This window comes from Coloeus monedula (assembly GCF_965178545.1).
Source record: "Coloeus monedula genome assembly, chromosome: 5".
In the NCBI taxonomy this organism is placed as follows: Eukaryota; Metazoa; Chordata; class Aves; order Passeriformes; family Corvidae; genus Coloeus; species Coloeus monedula.
Genome location: NC_138785.1, coordinates 14165855 through 14181200, shown reverse-complemented (window position 1 = coordinate 14181200; position 15346 = coordinate 14165855). Strand labels below are relative to the sequence as shown.

Genomic DNA, 15346 nt, shown 5'->3' with positions numbered 1-15346 from the left:
GGGCGATTGGCCGCGATTTAGTCACGTGTTTTCCCCGGCGGGTTGTTGTCGGAAGTTCCCGCTCCCGCCATGGCGGCCGCGCCTCCCTGGGGCGGTCTGGAGGCCTCTCTCTGTGTCCCGCCGCGGCTGTGACGGCTCCGCGCCGCCTCCGCGCAGCCCCGGCCATGGCGGAGCCCAGGCTCGCCGTGAGGAGGAAGAGCCGCTCCAGCTCGGACCGCAAGCGGAGCCGCGCCCCGGTGCAGCCCATCGCCGCCAGCTCGCCGGTGGCTCGCAAGAGACCGAGCTCTGGTCGCGAGGGGCCCCCGGCGGAGGCCCCGGTAGGGGATGTCGGGATCCTGGGCCTGGTGGCGAGGCGGGGAAATCCGTCTGGGAGGGTGGCGTTTGTTGAGAAGGGCCGTGCTTTGTATGAGAGGGTATGATGCCGTTTGGCTTGCCTTTAAAAAAAAAATCGTCTCTATCAGCTCTCTGCTTATGTATCCTGCCTACCTCTACGATACCTGTTTCACTGAGTCAAGGCGTTCCTTCAAAACCCAAACTGAGTACTCCTCACCGACGACATCAGACAAAATATTTTTGTGTTAAGTTGGGGCAGGCTTAGGTGACTTGCCCCTGATGTTTGTTCTCTGCAAGTTATTCTGCCTTCTGTGGTGTTGCTTCAGGGTGCTAATAACTCCTCTTTTGTTTTTGCAGTGCAGTAACGATAGCGAAGAGGATATGTTTGGTGACTATGACAGCTTCTATGGAAACGATTCATTGCTGGCTCAGGTGGATGATGTTGAGCACAAATACCTGCGGGACAAAAATACGGATGTGAAAGCAGCTGGAGAGATCATTCTTGGGAACCTTCAGGCAGGAGCTCACCAGAAAGAGCAAGATAGCTTTTCTGCTTCAGAAAATGTGATTGTCCTTAAAAGTGACAAAGAGGATGCTTGCCAAATGCGTGACAGTGACCCAGCTGATGGTGATCAAGAACTGACTGAGTCTATTTTAGATGACTTGCCATTATCACAACTTCTGTATTTTGAAAAAATGGATGAACTTTCTTCTGCTTTTAGAACATCTCCAGTCTCAAAAGCGGGGGATGAATGTGTGAATTTTTCCTCGGATAAAATTAGGGGCCCATCATCTTTTTATGCTGGTGCTGAATGCAGGAACAGACCTACTGACTCTTCCTCACACTCAAAGTGTGTTTTAATTAAAACTGAGAGTCTCAAAGATCACCTGAAAAGTGCTATGACTGGAAATGCCAAAGCCCAGACTCTGCAGGTCTCTAAGACCAAGCAGCTTAAAGAAGCTGTTTTATCTGAAGAGATTTTTGTGGCTAAGAAAACTATTGAATCTTCTTCTGTTGATATAGGCCCTTTTTATGGATTACCTAGCAAGGTTAAAGATTTATTCAGACAACTTCGAGGGATTGAAACACTTTATGGTAGTGTAACTAATGGTCTGTTGGAAAAAAAGAATTGCTAGTGGAGTATTGTTTGTTTCACCCATTATGCTGTAAAAAATATTTAAGCTAATGCTTTGTGTAAACCACACTGGAAAGTAGTTGCTCTGTTTTAGCAGGTGGCTGTTTTGGTGTTTTAGATGGATGGAATTGGTGGATGGTATCCAACTGGATTATGGAATACCTTGGAAGCCACCATCACTGAACACTTTAAGTGCTTTATTGGGGAAAAGCTCTCAAACACGGAGCTTAAAGTATTCTATATGAAACACAGGGATTTTGCTATCAACTAACATGCCCCTGGGATTGCTGATAGTCCCTTTTTCATTTTTCAGAGTGGCAGCACGACTGCTTAATGTTAGAATCCCTGCAGCAAAGAAAGAACTTGATATACTCATTGCCAACCGGTGGTGGAAAAACTCTTGTAGCTGAAATAATAATTCTCCAAGAATTACTCTGCAGGCAGAAGGATGTTCTGATGATCCTGCCGTATGTTGCCATTGTGCAAGAAAAGGTCTGGATACAGTATTTCTGATATGCTTTTTTACTTGCTCACTTGCCTGGTTTTCAGCAAGCTCCCATGGCTTTTATGAATATATGGTGGGAAGTGGGTGACCTCTCCTAAGTGCTGCTCTGAGGGTCAGTAATTTTGTAATGGAACAGACATAAATGATGAGGTGAAGATGTTGAGTTATGAAGTAAAAGGTGCTGAATTTTGAAATAATGGCTTTTTGTGATGTTTTGTGCTGCCCAGCTTGCTAAGGAAGTGATCTTGAAATAAAAACTAACATTTTTTGGCATAAAGGGAAAGTTAGTTTCAGAGAACAGATGAAACCCTGTTTGATAATATGTGTAGATGCTTCAGTTTTGTAGCTGGAATAGGTATTCTTAGCTAATATATGTTCACTAATTCAAGCAGCTGATTGTGATGTGAGTTGGTTTTATGTACATTGAGTTCTTGAGGCAGCTCTGAAATCCAAAATGAGCATGAATTTATTCTCTAATTGATTTTCTCTTATAGGTTAGGGGTTTATCAAGTTTTGGGATAGAATTGGGTTTCCTGGTTGAAGAATATGCAGGAAGTAAAGGAAGATTTCCACCAATCAAAAGGAGAGTAAAAAAATCTCTTTATATTGCTACTATAGAAAAAGGACATGCTCTGGTGAACTCCTTAATCGAAACAGAAAGAATCGATGACCTCGGCCTGGTTGTGGTAGATGAGGTAGGCAACAAGATGTACTCAGATTTATCAGATGCAAGTTCTTTTAGGTTTCTAATAAGCAATTATTTAGGAAGGAGCAGTTTTTTGCTTGATTGGTTTAGCCTAGAGTGTTCATCATGAAATTACTTTTGTTTTTTGTGTTCTGAATTGGTACATGATTCTGTAATTCTGAAATTTTTTTTTCTTTAAATGAAGCATTTATTGCTATTTCAGAGTAATAAATTTTATGTTGAGAGATCTACTGTGGTAGTGGTTGATGGTGAATTCCTGCATAACTTGTCATTTAGAAGTCTCTAATGGGTTACAAAAATGCATAAAGAATTTTAATTGTATGGAATGTATTTTATGAATCCCAGAACTTAATTCTTAGAGATGTAACCATGCAACTTTGTGTCTGGTGTTAATAGTGACGCAGTGAAACATTGACAAAAAAAGAAAAATACCAAGTATCATTTGGCTGTGAGAATTGCCCCTTGCTGTGCTTTTAAGTGGTGGGGCTGACTTATGCTACCAAGGGTTAGTTGTGGGGTTGAATAACGTGTATAGCATCTAACAGGGATTTTAATTCATGGAATTCTTCAGGCTGACTGACCATACTTTAGCACTGTAGCTTCTAAACAGAGGGCAGCTGAAGCACTAACTTCTAGTTTTTCTGGAAGCTGGCTGCTAGGAATGCTTTTACTCTAAGGGCTGCTTAAAACATGTTTTGTTTAAAATTGCCTTAGGCTGGTGAATACAAAGATCTCCATGCTGACTGTTTACTGTCAGGAGTTAACTTGTCAGTTGTCCTCTAGTTAAATGGAAGGTAAATCTTGTTTATGGAAGGTAAATCTTGTCATCTACATTTGCCCTTGAGTCTGTTTTTCTGTGATTCTTAAATGCTTTTTAAGTGAGGTTATATATCTGAACGTAGCAATCCAAATTTACAGGAGGGATATCATGAGGAAGTCCAACAAACACAGTTCTGTAGTATTTATTTAGGTCTATATATTTTGGAGGTTGTTTTAGAAATACTGGCAACTCAGTAACATTCTTGCCTTTTCTTTTTCCCTTCTGTGCACAGCTGCATATGCTCGGCGAGGGCAGTCGTGGAGCAATTCTGGAAATTACTCTGGCAAAAATTCTTTACACCAATAGTAAGTCATGGCTGCAATTAACGTCATTAACATTTCATAGTTGTGGCCTCTCTAGAGAGAAGTCATACTCTCACTTTCTGGATTTGTGCTGTTTTGGCTGCTTTTGAAAAGCACAGCATGACTCCATGTATTAACAGCATTTACTCATTAAGTGTTAATTGACACACTAATGTTTTTGAAGCTCTTACAATAGGTCTCTGGAAAATCTTGAGTATTGTCAAAAGTCTTCCATTTCTTTGTAGGAGCCCTTTAGCCCCAATTAAATGCTCTGTTTTTACATTTAAGTCTCTGGTAATATTTTGTAACTTAGTATTATTTCTTAGTTAGTTAGTATTTCTTTAGTAGCTGCCTTTCCCTTCAAACCTGCTACTTTGGCACAATGAATGACTAATGATGAAGAAGAAGTCTTAGGACTGAAACACTGAGCAGAAGTGTTAAAAAATGGTAATGTGACAACAAATTTACTTTAACTTCTTGTTTGACAGAAAAGACACAAGTCATTGGAATGAGCGCAACGTTAAATAATGTTGGAGACCTGCAAAAGTTCCTGCAAGCAGAGTACTACACTAATGATTTCAGACCAGTATGTATACAAGTTGCCAGGAACTAGTAAAGAAGATATTTGCCCTTAAATTATAGTAAATCTCTTTAGGATTGTGTCCCAGCTTTTGTGCTGTGTATAATATAAGGCCTGCTATTGCTCTCAATTGCTAACAGTACAATAAATAGTACTGTGCATTTCTAAATACACAAATGCAATACCCTTTATATTGCTGTGCTAGGGCATTTGTTTCATTTTAACTAAAGCAATTCCTAAATTACAGCTACTGTGATGAATCATTGCAGTCCATTTGATTTAACTAGAATCTATGCTGCTCGGGCTTGTATGCTGTCAGGACAGCATGGTTTATGAATAGTTCATGTAATACAATATTTGGCATTCTCCATTACGATTCCATGCTTTATCAAGGTAAATAATTAAAACAATGAACTTCTTTTAAAAATTCTAAACTGTGTGCTTGTGTACAAGTATGTATATGACCTGGGATGCTTAGAAAAAATCTGTAGCTGTACATCAGCAACAGCTTTAGAGAAAACTGAGTCATTTAACTGAAGTTTCTCTTTGTGGCTTCTATCTTGCTAGGTAGAATTAAAAGAATACATAAAGATACGAGATACCATTTATGCAGTTGACAGCAAAACAGAAAATGGCTTTGCTTTTTCACGTCTCCTTAATTTCAAGGTAAAAACAAAGTGCATATAGCTTCTTTGAACTGTTGTGAAAGATATTATTTTACACTGATTTGCTTACAGACCTTTTACTAGAGAAATTACTTAAACATGATCATTCATTTGTAGTACCCATGAGAAAGAAGTGGTAGGCTTTGGGAAGGAAAAAAGCCTTAAAATACTGAATGCTTAACTTGATTTTCACTTCTTTTTTACTCTTCAAGGTAGAGGTTTCGTCAGTATTTTGATGTGTGGAGAGTAATGTGTTTGAGTATTCCAGATACTCTATGTTTTCTGTTTGGGGGTAGCTTTTCTCAACAGTTGATCACTCTTAGTTCTGAAAGAAGATATCTTTTGGGGAGTTTGCCAGCTTACTACCGCCTTGTAGGGATTCATTTCAACTTTTACAAAGAAAAACATGTCTTATGGTAGACTGCCAGTATCACAAGTGTTGCTAAAAGAAAATTAAGTATTAAGAGAAAAAGCAAAGAATTTGATTTGTGTATCCATGTATCCCTCAAGTTAGATGTCTTTCAAGTGAGGATTGGGAGAAAAGCTTATCCTACAACTTCTTGGAATTGCATCACATTGAATCCAATGGGAGTATTCAAGCGATGGTTGAAAACAAGTATTGAATATTTAGGTTATGACTTAACTTCTAAATTTAAATATTTGCCAATCTGTGTTTGTTACAGTATTCTAGTAATCTGGAGAAAGCAGATCCTGACCACATCGTTGCACTGGTTACTGAAGTTATTCCTAAATATTCCTGCCTTATCTTTTGTCCCACTAAAAAGAACTGTGAAAATGTGGCTTCAATGGTGTGCAAGTACCTCAAGAAGTAAGTTTCTGTCTTTTTTTTTTTTTTTTTTTGGTAATTATAGGTGGGATAATTGCTTACAACTTAGGATTTATTGTCATCTATTTTGCAAATGTCTTTCCCTGGTGATTAGAAGTAAATACTTTGAACATGGAATCATATAAAGTTGCTAACTGCATAAGTGATAGCAAACCGTGAAAGGCTTATGAAACAAAACCTTTTAAAAAATTCTTACTTTTATACCAAAATAGTTGAAAGAAATTATCGTCAGAGGACAAACACTAAAGAAAATAAGGAAACGCATACTAAATTAATCTAACTTTCTCACTGGTTGCTGGAAGCTTAGAAAACAAACATTTTTCTCTATAGCCTGGTATCTGGTCATGTATTTTAGTAGTCAGTTGAATATCTGTGTTCCATACCCACTTTGGAAATCTAAGCTGTAAAATGTAAAGCAGGCTTCATTAACAAGGAAAATAAAGTAAGACATAAGACTGACTTCATTTAAATATGATTCTGTCAACTCATAATGATCTGGCAAAGTGAAATTTATGTAGTAAGAAACTATATTAAAATGAACGATCCCCTCCCTTGCTATCAAAATTGAAACCATTTTAGCTGCACCTATAACCTTCACTACTGGCCCCATATCCTTTGTTTGGTGCACTCAATATCTACACCCAGCCAGTATTTGATCCCTTCTGTTCCTGTGCTTCCAAACAAGAAGGGTTCTATTGCAACTAAATCAGCCTCCTGTGTATTGCTGCTTTAAAGTTACTGGAAATAACTATTTCTCCAATCTAGATATTAGAGGAATGGATGATGAACAGAAGTAGACAGTAAGCATGTCTCCTGGTTTTTATTTTCTTTTTAGTTAATGAATGGTCAAAGTCTAAAGAAATGTTTTTCCTCCTCCAAGAGAATTTAGAGCTCACAGGGAGAAAGAGAAACAAGATCTCATCAAGAACCTAAAGAGTATTGGAAATGGAACTGTCTGTCCTGTTTTGAGGCAAACAATTCCTTTTGGTATTGCCTATCACCATGGTGGCCTTACAAATGATGAAAGAAAAAGCATAGAGGAAGCTTATTCTTCAGGTGTCCTGTGTCTGCTTGCTTGCACAGCCACTCTAGCTGCTGGAGTCAACCTGCCAGCTAGAAGGTCAGTAACAGAAACATTTAATTTTTGCATAGACTTTTTGCTTTGTAAAAATAATTGTTTTAATAACTTGGAAATCTCAGTGCTATTTAAAGTGTGTTTCTGCTTTTACCAGGAAATTGGAAGTATAAGGGATTTTGTGTTCAACTTGGGACACAAGACTGTGCAGTATTTATGTAGGAGAAGTGAATCAGTAGGAAGTACCTCAGAGTATGTAACTGAAGAGCACTTATCTAAATGGATTAAGGAAATTTTAATAAATTGAAAAATGCTTCAGTGTTTTTAGTAGGGTTATTCAAGACAACGGTGTTTTCTTTAGATACTGCCCTAAGAACAGTGTTTAAATTGTAAAATAAACCTTTTCCAAGGAGTTACAGTTGGAATATGTTTTAACACAAAAATGTATTATCTTTTCACATACAAGTTCTGATTATGGGGCTGCTGTACCTTGTGTGGCCAAAGACTGCTAAGAATCCACTTCTGTGTGCACATTTAATACACCTTAAATAATTTAATGCTTTACAATTGATCTACACATCTGTCCAAAGAGGTGCATTTGATTTTTATTAGTTACTAGGTAAGGGGCACATACAAAGAATGATTTTGAATTTGTAACATTTTATTGCTGCTTTAGTAATTCGAATATAAAGCATAACTTATTAAGGGCTTCTTTGTAGGGTGATTCTCAGGGCTCCTTATGTTGCCAATGACTTCCTGAAGAAGAATCAGTATAAACAAATGATCGGAAGAGCTGGTCGAGCTGGTATTGACAGTGCTGGAGAAAGTATTCTCATAGTGCAAGAAAAAGACAAACACTTGGTAAATTTTAAAAAGCTGTTGGTAATTTAAATTGCTGGGTTAAGATGGTGGAAAAAACAAGAGGAGCTGAGCTGCCTAGCTTAATTTTTGTTCACTTCTTAAAAATGTGAGTATTTGACTTATGTAATAGTATCTTTATGTGGTTTGTTTTCAGATATCAACTGTAAACCTCAGATGTTTACACTTACATACACAATTCAGCTTATAAAGAAAATTGGGGGGGGTAAGTGTAAAATTAATATATAAATATTCCTCTGTACTAATATATTCCTTGTTCATTTTAGGTTCAGGATTTAGTTCACAGTCCTTTGGAGAATTGCTACAGCAATCTTCTGCTGGAGTTGACCAAGGGAATGCAGAGCCTGTTGTTATCTTTGGTTGGACTGAAGGTATCAATTAAATCTTCTCTGTGAGTAACTTAAGTGCTTGGAAATGCCAAGAAAATGTCACTTGTTGAGTCTGTAGAAAAAGACAGACTGCTTAAACACTTGGACTTACAAGTTCAGAACAGCTTCTAATCAGATAAGAACAAAAATTTGATTAATCTTTTCATTTAACTCACTTATTAAGTAATCATGTAACACGATTACTTTATGTGTAAAAGCAAAAATTATACGTACTTTATTGTACTATACAATATTAATATTTCTATTTTTGATACTTGATTCAGAATACAAATAAAACAGTGGAAACGAGTTAACATGATGCAGTATCTGTAATAATAGAACAGATGGAGAGCAGTCCTATCAGATCCACCACCGAGTATCTATCATTCTATTTGTTGGGATGTATTCCTACGGAAACACAAACTCCTCCTTTATTCAGTATTTTTTTCCTATATCTTATTAAGTGTGTGAAATTATAACTTCAAATATGCTAATCATTTCCCAACTGATGCAGATAGCAGTTACCCATGAGGAAGTGGACAATTTTATGTGCTGTACATTGCTGGGTGTTCAGCAGCAGCTGCTGCCCAAAGAGAAGAGCCTCTCAGAGATAATTAAAGATGGGCTGGAAAATCTAAAAGAAAAAGGACTGCTGAAAGGAAGAATATCTGAGAAGGCCCACAATTCCAAATGTTCGCTGACAATCACACCCTTGGGTAAAGCTACATATAAGGGTAAGGCTTTTTTTATTCCTCTTATTAAACTGCAATGAAAAATGAGTTGCAGAGAAACAGTTTTACTGCATGATGTACTGGAGAGAAAATGTGAGTGAAGCAGCCCATGACTGAACACAGTGGCAATGACATGTAATAATATTGATCCCAGTGGGAACAAAACCAGAACTATACCCCTTAAAAATGACTTAAAGATTTGATTTAGTTGTTGTAATCATAGTGACTCAGGACCTTGTTTTGTAATTCATTGTTATGAGCAGGTTATTGTAACCAGAAGGATTTCTTGGAAAGCTTAAGAGGTAAAGGGAGTATATGACATGTAGACCAATTGTAATAAAAAAAAAAATATATATAAATCTCTTTTCCTGTATATCATAAAGATTTTGGGGTATGGAATGCAATTGAAATAGGATTGATCTGAAGGGTTCCTTCAATCTACAGCATTATTGCAGGATTTCATTAAAGCCAAGGCATTTTGCAAAGCACTCCAAAACCACACAGAATGAACATGCATGGAAATAGGTGAGTGCCTCTCCTCAGTTGGGCTTCACTGCTCATGTTGGGTCAGAACAGTTATTCACATTACAGATACTTCTCTCCAGTTCAGATGGCATAACAAGCTTTTGTGGAAGACAAAGACTGATTCTATGTTAAAACGTACTTCATTTAACTCGGTGTGCCTGTTTATAATTGTACTTACTCTTGCCCTCTGTGCTTATTCTAGGCTCTATAGACTTGACATACTGCAATCTCCTGTACAGAGAATTGAAGAAGGGTTTGGAGGGGCTGATTCTTGAGAGCAATCTTCATCTCCTATACCTGGCAACTCCCTATGATTTGACTTCGAGCTGTAGCCCAGATTGGATGATATACTTGAGACAGGTGAGAATTTGCTAGCAAACATGCATTGGGGCATTCAGTAATCCTGGGTATTAAATTTGCAGGGGGTTTGTACACACAGGACATGTTGTGGGGTAACAATTTGATGGGAAATATGCTAATTTTTTACTGGGGAAGCACTAAAATCTATTTAATTCTGTTAAAATGCGGCATTCAGAGATGGACTGTTATAGATAATTCAAACAAGTAGGCAAAGAAGCCACAGATCTGCCTGTGACTAGTGACTGTAGTACTACTCTACTGATTCTACAGAGATACTGAAAAGTATTGTTTCACTGTAAATAATACACTTGTGTTTCCTATAATATGAAAAGAACTAAATATCTGAAAATTCTTTATAAAATCTTATTTTAGTTCAATCAGCTAAGTGCAGCAGAGCAAAAAGTAGCAGATATTGTGGGAGTACCTGAAAGCTTTATTACAAAAAAGGCTTCTGGTCAAGCCATCAGAAAGGTAGGTTGGAGATTTCTCATACCTAAGATAAAAGTTTAGTCATTTCATTTGATTATTTACAAATTCTAGATTATTTTTCTGCTAGTGTTGTTTATTACTGTTCTGATTGTTAAAGTTCTTTTAACCTCATTCGCTGGTTTTCTTAATGTTTTAATGTCTTTGTGTGTAATATAGAAATGTTTTAAAGCTGTGAAGGGAGTAGAGGTGAAAAGATTTGCCTTGTAGTACCAAGAGAACACCTGCACTGTGATACTGGCTCTGCATTCTAGCTTGTTTTATTCCTAGAACGTGGACATGGCTGTGGTGAACAGGCTCTACCTGACGTTTGTCCTTTATACCCTACTGAAAGAGACCAATATATGGAGTGTTTCGGAGAAATTTAACATGTCCCGAGGATATGTACAAAATCTCCTCAATTCTGCCGCCTCCTTTGCATCCTGTCTTCTACATTTCTGTGAGGTACTGTGTTAAAAGAATGGAAATAAATTCTTTGTGGTTTGGTTTTGCAAAATCTGGAGTTTGGCTCTCTTACTTTAGAACTGAATACAGGTGTGGTATTTCACCTTTCCTGTGCAAAAATGTTTCTTCACCTTTCCTGTTCAAAGTTATTTTTCCTACTGAGCAGAGCATGCTCATACAATGACATCTCTGATAGTAAAAGTAAGCTTTATGCACTGAGAATGTGAAAATATACAAATTGTACAGGGCATTGATTACTGTCAGTGCTGTTGGGGAGATAATTGAAATAATGCATTGCTTATCCTTTAGAATTGCCCCAGCTTTGGGATGTTCAGCTGAAGAGTGCTGAATACACCTCTGCAACTGTCTGAAAGGATGACTAGAAATAATTGTGCTTCCCCCATCTGAAAGCCAAATATATGCTTTTTGCCATAGGAGAATTTTGTCAGTCATATTCCCCAAATACAGAACTTTGGATCTGATTTTTAGCTATCTTTATCTCTGCAGGAATTGGAAGAATTCTGGGTTTATAAAGCCTTGCTGACAGAACTTACCAAGCAGTTGACATACTGTGTTAAGACAGAACTCATCCCTCTGATGGAGGTAGCAGGGGTTCTAGAGGTCAGTAAACGTGGCTCGATGAAACTTTTCAATGTAAACTTGTGTGCTAAATGTTGCTGTGCCTTTCAAGTGTATCTGAAAAACTAAACTAATTTGTTACTGGGACTCCATCATAATGTGGATATTCCACAACAGCCTGGAGGTTGGAGGAAAAGTGAGCTGTTGAGGAAATGGGAACTGGAGCCAATGTTTTCCTTCTGGCTGCTGCCACAGCAGCTGTGAAAATACTGTGTTTGGACAATAATTTAGCTGTATACTTAGTTGGAAAACAGAGTCCAGGTTTCTTTTGTGGTAAGGATTCTTCAGTTCATGGGAGTAAAGAGGAATAAGAATTTACATATTTAAGTTAGAAGATCCTTACAGAAATATGCAAAGTCCTATTGGGAACTTTGGCTTTGGCAATCACTTGCAGTGCTGCATGCACTTTAAATAAGAAATTTAACCAGTCTCTGAATCAAAGACTCCTATTAAAATAAAAGCTCTTTTGGGGCTTCAGTCCAAGGTAATGCTCTTCGCAAAATGATTTAACTTGCCTATCCAGCCTATTGTAGAATCAGTTTGTCAGAAAACCATTGAATTTAGTGGTAGTAAGGCTTTAATCTGAGAACAAGACAGACATCTCCAAAGAATGTGGGACTGCCGTTCCTGTCAGTGACAGTGAATACAGGAAACATGGCAATAAGAGAAGACAGCAGAGTTGGTATCATCTAGGCTCAGAGAAAATAAAGGCAAATGGATTCCTGAGAGCCCAGTTAAGATTGCTGGGGTGGTAAATCTTAGTGGTAAAGCTCTGCTTTTGAGCTATAAAGATTCTCAGTGAGTATTCATGTCAGAAAGAGAAAAAAGGGAGTTGGATTGATATGCAGAATGAAATGTTTGAGGTTGGTGTAGAGGTTGCCATTTACCAGTAATTCTTATTTCCTGTTCTGATAATCTAACACAGTTTTGTACTTTCAGGCACGAGCAAAACAGCTTTACAATGCAGGGTACAAAACTTTAGCTCACTTGGCTAATGCAAATCCAGATACTCTGGTCAAGATGATTGAGCACTTGTCACGACGTCAAGCCAAACAAATTGTTTCATCTGCAAAGGTGAGTTAGAAACAAAGGTATAAAAACCTGCTTCAGAACTCCCAGTATGTCAAAAGTGGATGTCTGAATGACATTACAAGGGAAGGATTTGGTTTACTGGTGAAGGCACTAGTGTATATTTGTGATCCAAATACTGATCTGTACTAAGAACAATCTGTTGTATACAGGATAGTGCCAAGTGGTGCTGCTTTTCAGAGGGGCAGCAAAGGGCAAAAATGCTTGACAGCTTGTCTGATGAAATGTGGGAATTGAATGAGTACAGTGCTCAGTTCTGCCAATATCTCAGGACTTATCTTACAGAAGTTCTAGTGGTAGTTGTGACACAAGAACAGGACTTCTAGGATTGTAGAAATTGAAACCAGCAAGGTGCATGGTTAACCTCACCTATTTAGGTTGCTTTGTCATGCCCTGTTATTCTTTCCTTTCTTTTCCATTTTGAATATGCCGGTTTTGTAACAAACACTGAGTTGTGTCTAAACAAAAACATGCAGGAAGTACTTTATCAAGTGATGGTATTCTCTATCTCCGTTCATTATCTGCTGTTGCAATGGCATTGGCTTCACATTTGATTTTACTAAAAGAGCAAGCTCTTGGTGAAGTAAGGGAATGTCCAGAATAAAAGGATGCGTGGTTGGTGTAAAAATAAGGCAGTCAATTAGAAAGTTTTGGTTTGTACATTCTCACAAAGTAAACATGCTAACTTTGGGGGTTATGCACTTAAAAGGTCATGTTCAGATAATGTTGCTGTAGGCTTCTTGCTGCTTTTTTATTTTGCTGCTGTGGGAGCCAAAAGAAAGTGATATATGCAGATTCCTTATCTACACCAATGCCAAATCTAGCAATCTAGCCTACTCTCATGGTCAGATATTAAATTCATGGAGTTTTCTCTAACTGGGAAGTTAGAAGAGTGCTTGCATGGGGTCCTGTTCTTCTCCAACTGCCAGCAACAAACCGTCAGGGCAGTGGATTAAACAACTGCTGATATCAGGAGTCCTGTATGTCTGGTGTAAAATGCTGTAGTAAGAAATTTCAAATAAAGGAAGAAGTTGGCAACTCAGCAGGCACAACTTTAAAAATGTTTACTCCAACGTGGAAAATAAATATCTAAGGTTAACAATGTTCCTTAATATTTCCAGACAAAACTGTTTATGTTCTGCAAATTTGGCATATTGTGTGATGGCAGAATCCAGAAAACCAACTGTGTGCTGTATGAATTTTTGTGTGACTGCTTTTTATATGGGTGTACTCTAATCAGAAAAAAAATGTTGGTGCAAATGTTAGTCCTTTGAGGCAAAGCTGCTGCAGTCCTGGGAGCAGCAGCAGAAGTCTTTTACAGACCCAGGTGCAAGTTTGGGAAGAAACACTGGTGTTTTAATCTGTCTAAGAGTTATAGCCACTGCTTGTATTTGTTTTCTAATTTTTGTTTCTTTGTTTTTTCTTATTGTAGATGCTGCTGAGTGAAAAAGCTGAGGCTTTACAGGAAGAAGTCGAAGAACTCTTAAAGGTGCCAACAGATATCCCAGGGACCCACTGACTCTCATGAAGAGAAATCATGAATCCAAAATCTGGATATTTTAAAGTTTTTTACCTCTCCTGTTTAAAGATGCTGTAATTTAATAAATATTTAATGCCTTTTGTATACCACAATTTTGAGTGAGTTCTGAGTTCAGAATGTTTCCTGGAAAGTGGACTTCATTTGAAGGTTTGGATTATGAACTTCTTGAGCAATAGGACAGAATCATAATTCATTCCTGGTTTTAGACATAGCCCTAGGAGTGCTTTGGGGGTTGGACTGACTGCGTGGTGTGTACTTCTGCTGGGAGCTTATGTTCACAGCTCACTTATATAATATCTTTGGATATTCCCTTTAGTACACTTGCACTTGAGTGAGCTACTCCAAAGTTCCTGCTTGCAGGATTCTCTGTACTCTAAGTGTAGCTAATGGAAGGAGAGAAATAGAGCTGCAATTCATAACAAAGAAGTTGTCCCAGAGTTGTGCAAGAGGTCATAGGTGATGCCTAGTTTAAGCCTTTTTTAAAAATGCAAATATCAAATTTGTACCCAGCCTCTGGCAATTCCCTGAGATAATTCTTTCAAGATGCTTCTGAAGCAGTCTTCCAAACAGAAAGTTTACTTTTTTTTTAAGGTTTTTTAATTTCTTGCTTAAATGTGAAGACTAAATAAAGATGAAGTCTTAAAGAACTGACCTTTGAGAAGCCCTGTCAAGTTCTGAGACCCCATGGGCATGTGTCAGTTGCACTAGTCAGGATTTTTAAAGGTATCTGAACCAGTTTTTCTCCAGCAAAAGGTTAAGCTTCATGAAAGTAGTTTTGAGGATGCCTGAACCTTCCTCAGTTGAGATTCAGTAAACTTCAAAGCTGGTGTGTAGTACTTGACAATGGCCTGCACATTAAGGCAGACTTGAAAGCTGGGGCAGCCTGGTGCATTAAATTACAGATCCATAGGCTGGTTTGGGTTGGAAGAAACCTTAAAGATCACCTAGTTCCAATCCCCCTGCCATAGGCAGGGACATCTTTCACTGGCCCGGGTTTTTCAGAGTCCCACCCAGCCTGGCCTTGAACACCAGGGATGGGGCATCCACAGCTTCCTTGGGTAACCTCTGCCAGTGCTTCATCACCCTAACAGTAAAGAATTTCTTCCTAACATCCAATCTAAATCTCTTCTTTTAGTTTAAATCCATTTCCCTCTTGTCCTATCACTATCTGCTCCTCTCCCTCATTTTTTATAAGTGCTGGAGCCTTCTCCATGAAGAACAACCCCAGTTCTCTCAGCCTGTGTTCATAGGAGTGGTGCTCCAGCCCTCTGAGCATCTCCATGACCTCTGAATCTGCTCCAACAGGATCCATGGCT

General features: G+C 38.3%; 1 protein-coding gene across 2 annotated transcripts; it reads left to right on the top strand.

Annotated features, from left to right (window-relative positions):
- The first annotated feature begins 79 nt into the window (after positions 1-79).
- On the top strand, positions 80-14096 carry HELQ (helicase, POLQ like). Of its 2 annotated transcripts, none has more exons than XM_082281701.1 (18): positions 80-317; positions 691-1429; positions 1783-1961; positions 2469-2669; positions 3733-3805; positions 4291-4388; positions 4950-5048; positions 5731-5876; positions 6775-7014; positions 7689-7830; positions 8115-8219; positions 8731-8950; positions 9675-9832; positions 10205-10303; positions 10589-10762; positions 11270-11383; positions 12341-12475; positions 13923-14096. In XM_082281701.1, exons 1-18 carry the CDS (start codon positions 165-167, stop codon positions 14007-14009), a joined length of 3162 nt encoding a protein of 1053 aa, XP_082137827.1. In that variant the 5' UTR covers positions 80-164; the 3' UTR covers positions 14010-14096. The 2 variants fall into 2 exon arrangements, with proteins under 2 accessions (XP_082137827.1, XP_082137828.1); XM_082281702.1 differs by having other exon boundaries at positions 315-413.
- The last annotated feature ends 1250 nt before the right edge of the window (positions 14097-15346 follow it).